The sequence below is a fragment of the Daktulosphaira vitifoliae genome, unplaced genomic scaffold (genome assembly GCF_025091365.1).
Source record: "Daktulosphaira vitifoliae isolate Bord-2020 unplaced genomic scaffold, ASM2509136v1 Scaffold_1, whole genome shotgun sequence".
In the NCBI taxonomy this organism is placed as follows: Eukaryota; Metazoa; Arthropoda; class Insecta; order Hemiptera; family Phylloxeridae; genus Daktulosphaira; species Daktulosphaira vitifoliae.
The window spans coordinates 13,721,729-13,734,682 of NW_026099572.1; the positions used below are offsets into that span (position 1 = coordinate 13,721,729).

At 27.6% G+C, this 12,954-nt stretch overlaps 1 protein-coding gene across 8 annotated transcripts in view; it reads left to right on the forward strand.

The window, feature by feature from the left end:
• The first annotated feature begins 5,756 nt into the window (after window positions 1-5,756).
• LOC126907322 (uncharacterized) overlaps window positions 5,757-12,954 on the forward strand; it is a 72,654-nt gene continuing 65,456 nt past the window's right edge. For 2 of the 8 annotated variants that reach the window (XM_050688518.1, XM_050688532.1), the window contains exons 1-4: window positions 5,773-6,192; window positions 8,274-8,509; window positions 8,579-8,621; window positions 9,287-9,322. In XM_050688518.1, coding sequence (XP_050544475.1) covers window positions 8,507-8,509; window positions 8,579-8,621; window positions 9,287-9,322 — 82 coding nt within the window. In that variant the 5' untranslated portion in view covers window positions 5,773-6,192; window positions 8,274-8,506. Of the gene's footprint in view, window positions 6,193-8,273; window positions 8,510-8,578; window positions 8,622-9,286; window positions 9,323-12,954 lie in introns of all 8 variants that reach the window. The other 6 variants (XM_050688524.1, XM_050688567.1, XM_050688558.1 and 3 more) reach the window with 6 other exon arrangements.

Sequence of the window (12,954 nt, forward strand, 5' to 3'; positions counted from 1 at the left end):
GCCTTTACCGAGGCGTTCGGCTAATCTCACGGGGCCCCACCACTTCGGTGCAAAACCCGCACAAAATTGTCTATTTGCGTTTAATAAGTTATGCGCTTTATAGTACACAACGTCGCCGACCGCGTATTTTGTTTTGATATGAACGGGCGGCGGTGTTATTTTTGTGCTAGTGATTTGTCGTTCGCGTTCTAACCGGTCGTTATTGATAGTAGCAGGTGCTACCGGTTGTACTCGCTGTAGTAGCCAATCACCCAGTTTCTTACCTTCTCTTACCCTCAAAAATTGAAAAAACTTCCCTCGTTCCCAATAAATGGGGGAAACCTCCAAAAAAATTACTTTTTGAATTTAAATTTTGAAAGTGTTCCAGAAAGTCTGACACTTTTATATATATCTTAAATTAAAGCTAATGTAATCTACTTTATTATGTAAAAAAAAAATTTTCGGACTTTATTTTGTCTTCACGGTGAAAATAATAGGATTTGGTAGCAATCCTATTATTTTGTGAAAATTCTGAATTTTATTTTTTACATTTTTAACTTTATAATGCTATAACTTATTGAAAAGTGTATTGATCAATACAATTTTTTTATGAGAAATAATATTTTTTAATAATCTCTTTTTCATTCGACATACTTTATCTTAATTAGGATATTAATAATGAACTAGCAGATCATATAGCTTTTGGAATAATCCACCCATTTTTTAAAATTAAACACTATCTAAAGATTTGCATCGAAGCGTTTTTTTTTTTATAGTGATTTTAATCACTGTCAGATATCATTATACTTGATCCATCTATGTCACGTCACCACTGTGCCGCAACACCCCTGTGCTGGGTTTTTTTTGTTCAATTCGATATAAACGATAATTTATTATCGATTTAACGATGCAATTATTGTGATAAACAACACGCAACAACGATAAAAACAAAATAATACGAACCCATATCGGTATTTAAGATATATATATTTAATATTGTAAATATGTCATATATTTCTCACTGGAAATTAAGAACAATCTAAAAATAGATTAAAATATTAAATAACTAATTTCGGTTATCGGTATAAACCAAAAAGAAAAAGAATACATATTAAAAGCTGAAATTTAAATTATGATATAAGATAAGATGAAGGTGATGAAATAGGCGGTTGCTATTGGGGAACGAATGGTATGATATAGACAATAATAATATGTAGGTTTAAGGGAAAATAATAATGGAGGATAAAAATGGTGGTGATGTGGATTTTATTATTGAAGATGTGAATGCTTATATTGTACCAAAAGAAAATCAAAGGGTTGATTCTTAGTCAGACTAAAGATATAATATAGCGTATGTATGGCCGAATAATAATAAAAATTATTAAATAAGATAATAAATGGCGGAGTAACACATGTTTAAATGTGGCAAGATATGTAAAGGAGCAAAGGATATAATGATACGAATAAAGAAGAATTCAGAGGGGTGATTAAACGGAGTTTTACACTTTGAGCTCTACAGTAAATATGACCGTTTGAGAACAAAGCGTTTAATTATAAATAATGCGAAACCGTTACACAACATCTATGACTGCATTATTATATGCAGAAGATTCTATACACTCTATATTATTTTTATAATTATAATCAAATAATATATCCTTAGTTGACTTTGTAGAATGAGTATATTGTTTGAGAGATTATATTTTATTGAGAGATCGATACCAATAATTCTTAAATTTTCCTCTGGCCTGACCAAAACAAGATTCAGAAATATTTATATCTATGTAAAAGATTTGTCAAGACGGAATTGTGGTGGGCCAATGTGTCCCGGTGCTAAAATAAAGCACCTTGAAAGGATGCGGCACAATAATCACCAAGACAAAAATTAAACACTAAAAACATATATTTGTAAGTTTCTCTGTGCTGTCTGCCGGCGCGATGTTCGTTAAAACAAAGACATTAAACCACAGAAGATTAGCTACCCAATAAGTATAGAGTTGCAATACACTTAGTCATATAATAAATATTTACTACTAACTGAAAAAATTAGAATTGATTCGATTTTATTATATATAAAAAAATGTTTTTGTTTTAAAATATTAATTGACATTTATTTCCATGGTAAACATTAATATTAAACATTAAACATTATTATTTAATGAACAAATTTAATTAAATTAAAAGATTCACAAAACAAAATTCACTTTAAAATCTCTAAGTGTCATTTAGTTTTAAAGAAAAAATATTCGAAGTCCAAATAAATTTTAAAAAAATTAAGTTCCAGGGAGTAAGAATCTTGAGTAAAGTGTCGCAGATTTTGTGTATGTTAAAATCGCTGAAAAAACTGATTTTAATTGGAAAAAATGGGTTTTTATAGCAAACGAGGGTCGTGTAGCGATCCCTAGTGTGATCTTAGAAACTATGGATCTTAATTAATAGTTAAATGTGATTGGCTGCATCTAATTGAGAACCCACACATAGGCGTTACTTTTAATCTGTACAATAATCTGATTTAATTGACTAAATTATTGATTATTTTAAGTTTTAAATAAGAGAACTCTGTTTTGGTGATCTTGTGAATTCATAATATATTACATACATGTACAAAAGATAACATAATATAATATTTTAATATTATAAGTAATAATATATTATTACTGTATACTCGATATTTCGATATTTTCGGTATATCGACCTCAAATCGGTATACCGGTAACACCGTCACCCCTACTAAAACACCCACCTTCGTATCGGTACACGACGCTGTTGTTTTGACCAGTCCCTGCAACGTATGGTATTGAAGGTTTTTCTTTTATTTATTCATTCGTACTCGTCTGTTCGTCTGTTGCGTTGTCGCCACAATTTTCGAGTTAGCAAATCAGCACTGAATAAAATTTTACAATGTTATTGCCGGTGTTAATTAAAGTAATTTTAATTAAAATGCATTAAATAACTAAATTTCAAATAATTTTGATTATTCATAAAAAAATTTTAAAGAACCACAATCTTCATAACTAAAAAAGTTTCACTTCATCATCGCGTACTCGTAACACACATTGGTTTTATGAAAACAAAATCTGGTTAAAATCAATGGTTTTTACAAAAATGTAAACATTTTAAATTTGATTGCAGATTTGATATTTGTCAGCGATCTGTTTACTAAAATATAAAATTATGTTTAATTTTATACAGAGTGTTCAGTAAGTAAGGAAACAGGTTAATTGCTACAAACAATGATAACAATAGAAACCTGTTTCCTTACTTACAGAGCACTCGATATTAACGTATTTTTTTTTTAATATTCCATAACATACCCGCCAAAGAATTATTTTTCGTATGTAGATTTCTACAGGGTGATTTTTTTATCATAACCCACTCAATTACTTTCAGAATAATAATAATTTAAACATTTTTTTTTTATTATTATCTTTAGTTACACATTATTCTTGAATTTTTAACTATGTAATACTTTTTAAGTTCATCCCTTATGCCTTGGAGGGGGGTCAACTTTGTTTTTTTAAATGGTAACACATATTTTTGATTTAATAATATGTTTGAGTTTTTTATTCAATAGTAAATGGCATTTGAATTTTTAATATAACTTAATTCGTTTATTAGATATAATCATTTCAAATTTCAAATTTTTGGGTTAATATACAGGGTGTTCAGTAAGTCAGGAAACGGGTTTCTATTGTTCTCATTGTTTGTAACAATGAGANGTAAATGGCATTTGAATTTTTAATATAACTTAATTCGTTTATTAGATATAATCATTTAAAGTTTCAAATTTTTGAATTAATATACAGGTATAATACACAAGGGATTACAAATATAGGTAGCTAATTGGTTTTTTATAACATCGATATTAGTAGGTACACAGCATTGTTATTATCAATTGTAGTAAGGCACAGTGTTATGAGTTTATAAATACACTAACTGACAATACAGAAAGTATATATAGTGATAATCATAATTGATAATAAACAATCCGTGACTAAGATAGCAATANAATAAACAATCCGTGACTGAGACAGCAATGTCATAAAAATCCAATTAGCTACCTGTATTTACAATCCCATGTGTATTATACATGTATATTAACTCAACATTTTGAAACTTTAAATGTTCATATCTAATAAGCTAATAAAGTTATATTAAAAATTCAAATACCATTTACTATTCAATTAAAAACTCAAACATTTTATTAAATTAAAAATATGTGTTACCATTTAAAAAAACAAAGTTGACCCCCCTCCAAGGCATAAGGGATGAACTTAAAAAGTATTACATAGTTAAAAATTCAAGAATAATGTGTAACTAAAGATAATAAAAAAAAAAAATGTTTAAATTATTATTATTCTGAAAGTAATTGAGTGGGTTATGATAAAAAAATCACCCTGTATACAGAGTNTGCTAGAAGGTATAACTTATATGTAGGTGTAGGCCTAAGACATCCCGTTATGATTCTGCAATTATCATTCAAAGTTATAAATACATGTTTGGCGTGTTTGGATTGGCTCCATACTGAACACGCATATTCTTCAGTTGAGAAACATAGTGCTATACCGGTTGTACGCATGGTGTAAAGCCGAGCTCCCCATTGGATCCAGCGAGTTTTCAGCGAGTTATTTGTTGCTTGTACTTTCATTTTAGTTTTGAAATAGTTCTCCTTAAATGTCAAGGTCCTATCTAGGGTAACGCCTAGGTACACGGGGTAGTCAGTGTTCTGCAATATTTTTCCTAACCATTCTATATTAAGACATTTCTTGGCAACGCAGTTTCGTAGGTGGAAGCAACATATTTTTTTCCACATTATCGAAGGTTGTATCTTGAGCCGTGATTGCTAGATTGTATATTTACATATATACAGAGTGGCCCACTACTCACTGACAACTTAAATAACNGCCCACCACTCACTGACAACTTAAATAAATTTTATCCAGTTAATATTTTTAGCTGATTTTTTTTTTAATAATAGTTATACGTTAGGTCCATAGCTATATCTTAACAATTAATTTTTTCACATTTTATTAAAAATATTATTTATTTTTAAATTTTAAATAAAATGTGAAAAAATTAATTGTTAAGATATAGCTATGGACCTAACGTATAACTATTATTAAAAAAAAAATCAGCTAAAAATATTAACTGGATAAAATTTATTTAAGTTGTCAGTGAGTGGTGGGCCACTCTGTATAGAAATCTACATACGAAAAATAATTCTTTGGCGGGTATGTTATGGAATATTAAAAAAAAAAATACGTTAATATCGAGTGCTCTGTAAGTAAGGAAACAGGTTTCTATTGTTATCATTGTTTGTAGCAATTAACCTGTTTCCTTACTTACTGAACACTCTGTATAAAATTAAACATAATTTTATATTTTAGTAAACAGATCGCTGACAAATATCAGAGGTAAATAATAACTTGATTTATTTATATCAACTGGCTATTATTCAAACAAAAATTTTATTTTAACTTATTTGTTATTAAGATTTAAATATGACTTTTTATAATACTAATAAGAAGGGAAAAGGTAATTAACATGTATAGAATTTATTATTTTGATCCTAATATAATTTCGAATTGAAGGCTAATTTTTCCACATAATATTAAAAAATATTATAATGTATTATATAACTGCATTTAATTTATACATTTTTTTCAATTTCTATGGAAAAAGTAAGAAATTTAATAAATTAAAACACACATTATAACATTGTACATTTATTCATAACATATTATTATTATAATATTATTATTACAACATTATTTACGGATACTTTTGAAATAATTACTTCAATGTTGTTCGCGCCGTGTGTGAGAGCTGCACTGATTGGGTGTAACAGGTGGTAGTGCTTGTGCGCTATCACCTGTTAAGACGCCTTATCAGCTTATTACCGTGTTATTCGATCGGTTTTTTATTCAAAATGTAAGTGTGTACCGGTTGTTATATTATACATTTTAGTTTTTAAGTTATATTGTTTTTTTCATTTGAAGTAATTGTTGTTTTGGTATTAATCAGTAAAAACTTTGCTCAATTTTTCGTTTTAAAATATATCGTTCATATTATAATTGTAAATTCGTATAGTTGTATTCTGTTTTATGTTTTATTGGTTATAACATTATTACAATAAAGCTACAGGTGGTATATCACTTTTATAAATGGTAGTTCATTTTATTCATGGTATTCAAACAAAATTAAAAATTGAATGTAAGTAATATGGGTATTTATATTTATTAATTATTTAATTCATCAACAATAAAAATTAGTGTTGTTATTTAAATTATTTCTTTATATTTATTAAGTTAACCAATCCTATTTCGGATAAACAAAAAATATTTTGTATTTTAACAAATTCTAAATTGTATAGGAAATTTTTGTTGATTAATAGTTGCCCCTATTTTAAGCCGTACGGCCAAGTTCTGTTCCCCATTCATATTTGGGATTTTTTAGAACAGCCCAGGCGGCAACAAATGTTAATAGTAATAATTTATTTAATTTGGTTTAATATGTATAATGTTGTGTTATTTACGTTATTGGTATTATTGCGTTATAAATAATAAAAACAATTAAGTAAATATAATTTTTGATCAGATTAATTCCACGTAGCAGTATTTTTGCAATTTTTGTTCATTATAATTCAAATTATAAAAATTCTTTTCAGTTATTTTGATGCATTAAATACTATACGAGTTGATTATTTAAAAATAGATATAAAATTTATTCATCAACTTATAATCTAACTTGTATTATACGATAGATTGATTGAATATATTTTGATATTAATTTATTTTACTATATGTAAACCGAATAAAACTATTATTACAGTAGAGATGTTTAACGTTAAAATTATGTTTAAACTATATCCTTAAAGTATAAAATAAAAAATTATTTTTAATTCTTAGAAGTTTATAACTTACATTCTATGATTTTCAAAAAAATTTTTAAATCATTCCCCTTTCATCTTTAAAATTGTGTCAAATTTTGTTTTTTAATGGAAACATATAATATATGTTTCACATATTATGTTTAAAAAATATAGTTTAAAAAACTAAAAAAACACGCTTTTAAAGCACATCGAACTAAAAAGTTAAAAATAATTTTTAGTTCGATGTGCTTTAAAAGCGTGTTTTTTTAGTTTTTTAAACTATATTTATTTTTTACTTTTTAGTTTTATGTTATGATAGTAGTTACTATCAATTTCATGGTTGTTACGGGTAACGGGAAATCAGGGTTCGATTCCGGGGAGGGGTCTAAAAAACGGCTACCACATCCAAGGAAAGCAACAGGCGCGTAAATTACTCACTCCCGGAACATAGAGGTAGTGACGAAAAATGACGATACGGAAATCATCCCTCGTAATCGGAATGAATACTTTATATCTCTTAATTAAAATAAAGCGTGTTAATATATAAATTTTAATAGTAATTAGAATATATATATATATATATATATATAAAAGTAAAGCGACTTAAGTACGTAAACGTATCATGCACTAGGTATAACCGTATTTTGTGGGCGGGCGGGTCGGACTAACGTTATACCTGAGGTATAAACGGTGGTAGGAATATATAAATATATATACGTAAGGCGCATTAGACGCGGGCGGTATTGGTCAGTCAAAATAAAAATTTGTTTATATATATATAATATTGATGACAAGCACGCGTGTACGGGTACGATAACTAAAAATAAATTTTTATAGGAATAGTATGCCATCGTGTGGTAAGCGTGACGTGGGGAGGGGTGAATGCGTTATGACAGTTTAGTCTAGACGACGGAATATGCGATAACGCGTGGCGTTTGGAGAGTTACAAACATACATACATACATACATACATACAGGTGAAACTAATATAAGCGTGTTAAAAATAACCAGTCGATAACAACATCAGCTCTTTAAAATATATTATAATATATTAAATTAAAAAAAGCTAATTAGAATTTTTATACCGTGGCGGGAAGAGTAGTACAGAATAAAATGTCTAGAACTAAAAATAAATCGACGTACGCATACTACCTGTTATTATAATTATTTTTTGTTAACTTCCAAAGTTGTTAATAACCTGTCATTTTCTTATTTAGATAGTTATTTATTCTAATTTTTAATCTGGTTAAATATATAGGGTGTACAGTAAGGAAGAAAGCAGGTTTCAATTGTTCTTATTGTTTGTATTAATTGACCTGTTTACTTACTTACTAAACATTCAGTGTATTATTCTATTATAATATTATAAAATTTAAATAAACGAGCGAATAAAACAAATTTTTTTTTTTTTTGAAAATTATAGACAATAATATGAACTTTTGAGAAGAGAAAAAAACATATAAAAAGAAGATATGTCGTAAACCATAGTTGAACCTGTATATATTTTATATTGTAGAGTATAAATAATTCAATTTGTATAATATACTTATTAAATTTTGTTCAATAAGAATCTTTTTTAAAGAAATACATTTTTTTGGTACAACATTTGTTTCAAAAAAATTGTGGAAGTGTAACATCAAATAAAGAGAGAAAAAAATGGTTTGTACATAGTGATGTTATAATTAGTCATTGTCATAGTAATTGTAATTAACTTTCATTATTTTACAGAATTATCCAGTTTTTTTAAGCTTATGTTTGTTTTTTTTCGTTGGTAATAAAATTTCATTTTTATTTTTAAGTTTTTTTGTGGAGGTTAATAAAACATAATTTTTTATGATAAAAATACGGTCTCTAACATTAAGGTAAAATTTTTGAAAGAATTTTATCTTCTCTTAAATACGAATATTAGAAATGGTATAATTTATTTAAAACTAAATAATTAATTTATTAATTATTATAGTTAATTATATTTATGATTATTGTATTTTTCTTTTACGGAGAAAAATTGTATGTAATGGTATGATTTTAGAAAATGGAATGCGGTTTTCGTAATTCAGAGTACCAAAATTTAGTTGTGAAAAGTTAATAATATTTAGGATTATAAATTTTATGTATTTATTTCATAAAACCATAATTTTATTCAGTGAATAGTATTCATATTACTTGAAGTGAAGTTATTAAGAACTTTATATACTAACAATTTCACCGTAGACATTTCCGTAAAATTTGACTCATTTGTCTTGGTGTTTTCTGCATGGGGGTTGAAAATTATCGTTGCGCTAGGTCTCCAGTTTCCATACACAGTCATAAATTTTCTATAATTTTTATATTAAGATTTATTTTTACATGTGTGTTGTTGTAATAGACAACAAGTAATCAAAAATGTGTGTTATAATAAATACTGATCTTACTATATTTAAATGTATATTTTAAAAGCATGTGGTATTCATGACGATGATCAAAATGCAGATAGTAAGTCAAAACTTAATTAAATTTTTATTTTATTAGAAATTAATTTAGCATTTAATGAAAATATATTATAAAAATCCGAGTGATATTTTAGCTAAATGAGGCATTGTGTATGTTAAGCGGTAGAAAGGTGATTCATTCTCACTAGTCTTATTTGTTTAATAATAAACTCAATAATTATGGTTTTCATGTAGTAGACTGCATTAAAATGGTACGTATATATATAAATTAAACAGTATGGTGATTTCGTACAAAATTACAATTTTAAATCAGCATACATAAATAATAATTTTACAAGTTAGTAAATTGTACATATTTGGCGGATATAATACATAATACTCTCGTATACCATAAAGTAACAAAATGAAAGGATACCTTTAAACATCTGGTTGGTTACCCTCGAAAGGCAGTGGACAAACTTTGCGTACTGCACGTTGGAATACACCATTTGCCGTTTTTATCTTGACAACACGGACCTTGTCATCGTTACCTCAACTATTCTACCGATTGGCCATTTCAAAGGTGAAATATTTTCCTCCTTGACTAAAACAATTGTACCGATATGAACACTGGGTCCTGATGATTCTGACCATTTGTTCTTTTCTTGAAGTTACAATAAATAATCGTGTCACCATCGCTTCCAAATTTTTTGAGTAAAATGTGCCACTATGCACTATCTTGTAAATATATTGATGTTATGTACCGTCTTATCGGGTTCAAACAAATTAGAAAAAATATTACCCGTGAAAAAATGACCCTGCTTTAACACTGATAAAACTTCTTGATCCGATGGCATTAAAATGATAGGACGCGAATTTAATATTGCTTCTACGCGGATCAACACCGTGTTCAGTTTTGCTGCTTATTTCCTCTTGTTAATCCAAAGTTTTGATTTCATTGTGCCGATTATTAGCCTGTATAATCTTTGTTATACACGTAGCGGTATCGTTTATCTCGATTTGTCGAATATTTTCACATGCTTTATTTACGACAGTAATGTATACTATATAAACGCCTACGGTGACTATACGACACTACCCGTAATAATTTACTTAAAGAAGAATATTTACTAAATAAAGAAACATCATATTCGACAAATGATAATAACGCCGTGTTGTGCTGGTTACGTTCTTCTAATATTAAGTCTGGTTATGGTATACTAATATTATGCTTTACTACGGGCCAAAAATTTGAACATTTAAGTAGTCAATCTGGTTTATACCACCAAAGTCGATTTTTTGCCATTTTAGTTGGATCGCATCCCCGTGAAACGATATCAGCCGGGTTGTCTCTTGTTCCAATGTGATGCTACTGATGAATCTAGTTGTTTTTTGTATTTCATACACTCAATGACCAATAAAAGTTTTCTAACGAGATGATCCATGCCAATACCACTCGTGAGTCACTTCGATAATATTTTTCATTAATTGAGATTTTAAGTTTGTGTGTGTAGTTGGAAATTAATCGAGCCAAAAACAATGCAGTGAGAAGTTCTATCCGTAATATTGTTAACGTTTTCAACGGTAATACGCGGGACTTTGTACATAATAAACTATCTCCAGGAAAGAGGCGCGGAACGGACTTATCAGCTGGTTTTGCCATTTTCGTAAAATGTAATAAACTATTGTGCTTACCGCACACTTAATACATGACCGACTTGTACATTTATCATTGCCGTGTTGCCGTAGACAAATCTTACATAAATTAAATTCGACCGCTCTTTTCACTCGCTCAGCTACAGACAATTTTAAGAAATTTGAAAAACAATATATTATATTCGCTTCTTTAAAAAAGTAACACTTAATAGATCCAGTTACTGTAAATACTGATGACCTTTTTAGAACTAACACACTCTTTGTCTATCTTTTATTTTTGAAAATGATAAATAATTTATCCCTTGTGGCGATTCTACAACTTCCATACACAAAATCGTTCTTGTATAAATTTTAATAAAGCTTCGACAGTTGACGATGGCTCTTCCCTTATCTTTTTTAACTCAAACAGAGTTTTAGTGTGCGCTTGAACGAGCATTTTGTTATTACTGTAACGTCCAATAAGATTTATCCATTCATTTTTGTAATTGTTCTAATTCGTTGGCAAACACATAAAGACCTTCTGAGCTTCTTCGATTAATGAACCTCTTAAATAACGAAATTTTTGTATATTGCTTAAATTATTATTGTTGTGTATTAATAAATAAAGTAAATCTTTAAACGATGACCATTCCGATACATTCCAGAGAATTTAGACATTTCTATTGGTGCTAATTTAATATCCGAAAACTTCGGTTTTTAAATTACTTCGGTAATTTAATTAATTTAATTAAAAACTTCGGTTAACTACGAAGTTTCAGAAGCTTCGCTTATGATACTTATTTTTTCTTTGGTAAGTTTAATATATCTAGAGCTTTTGGATATACATTTAAAATAAAATTCTTCGAACTTATATTTGTATTTTCATCAATAGTGCCTTTTTCAATTTCAATCTTAGCTACACATTCTGAAAGTCTTGCCAAACCTCTTCTGCCTTCTCTCTTCAAACTAGAAGCTCCTCAAAGTCGGGGTTTTCTTTATTTACATGAACATGTAAATGTGTGTTGAACACGTAAAATGCCTTTTAGCTGACTACGACGAGAGATTAAATTTACTATATCACTCATACCGGTCTTCTGTTTACTTATAGTAACCTAGTATGAGCTAAAATCGTAAGTGATTAATAATGTTTATATTTATACGACGTAAATCTTCGTTTTAACACGCCCTAAATATATTTTTGCGTTACGAACGACAAATTAAAATTTGTCATCAAATTAAGGGAAACGTATCTTTCGAGTTCCTACAAAATGGCAGGTTATTTTGAAAAATGATATTACTAACATAAAACGAAAACACAATTTATTTAACATTTATTAGTTGTTAACTAAAATCATAGATTTATTATAAGATCATATATTCATTAGGAAACTATCTTATAATTTTATTACACATTTTACATTCAATGTTATTTTAAAAAATACACTATATAAATTCCTAGTAAATTTATTGCTTTCAAAATAATACAATTTTTAGATATTAATACAGTACAAGATACAAAAAAAAAAAAATACTCTTAATACTCAGTCTATCAATAAAAAATAGTTTTGTTATACAAAAGTTATTATAGTAAAAACAAGAATACAATAAAACTAAAAATAAATAACTAATTACACTTCCAAGAAAATTTAATAAATACACAGAAATATTTTACAGAAGTAAAAAAAAAAAAAATGAAAAAATGAAATGATCTATAATATATTGCATTGCGTATATTTTTAATATTAATGTTTTACTAACATCAAGAAGTAATAATATATTAGAGCTTTCTTTTAATGATTATAAAATTATAAAATTATGTTTGGATCAAACTTATATATTGATATATAATATGAATAAAATTGTGTTCAAATATTAAAACCTTAAATACTAAAATAAAATTAAAAAATATTGAATGAAGATATAAAAGTATATTGTCAAATATATAACACATAAATAAGATTAACTAGTTTAAGCAATGATTTCTATAAAATAATTGTAGTATTCGGTTGTTTCTAGAGGTACTATACTATAGCAAAGGGGGCTTAAAAATTAATCTTTTAA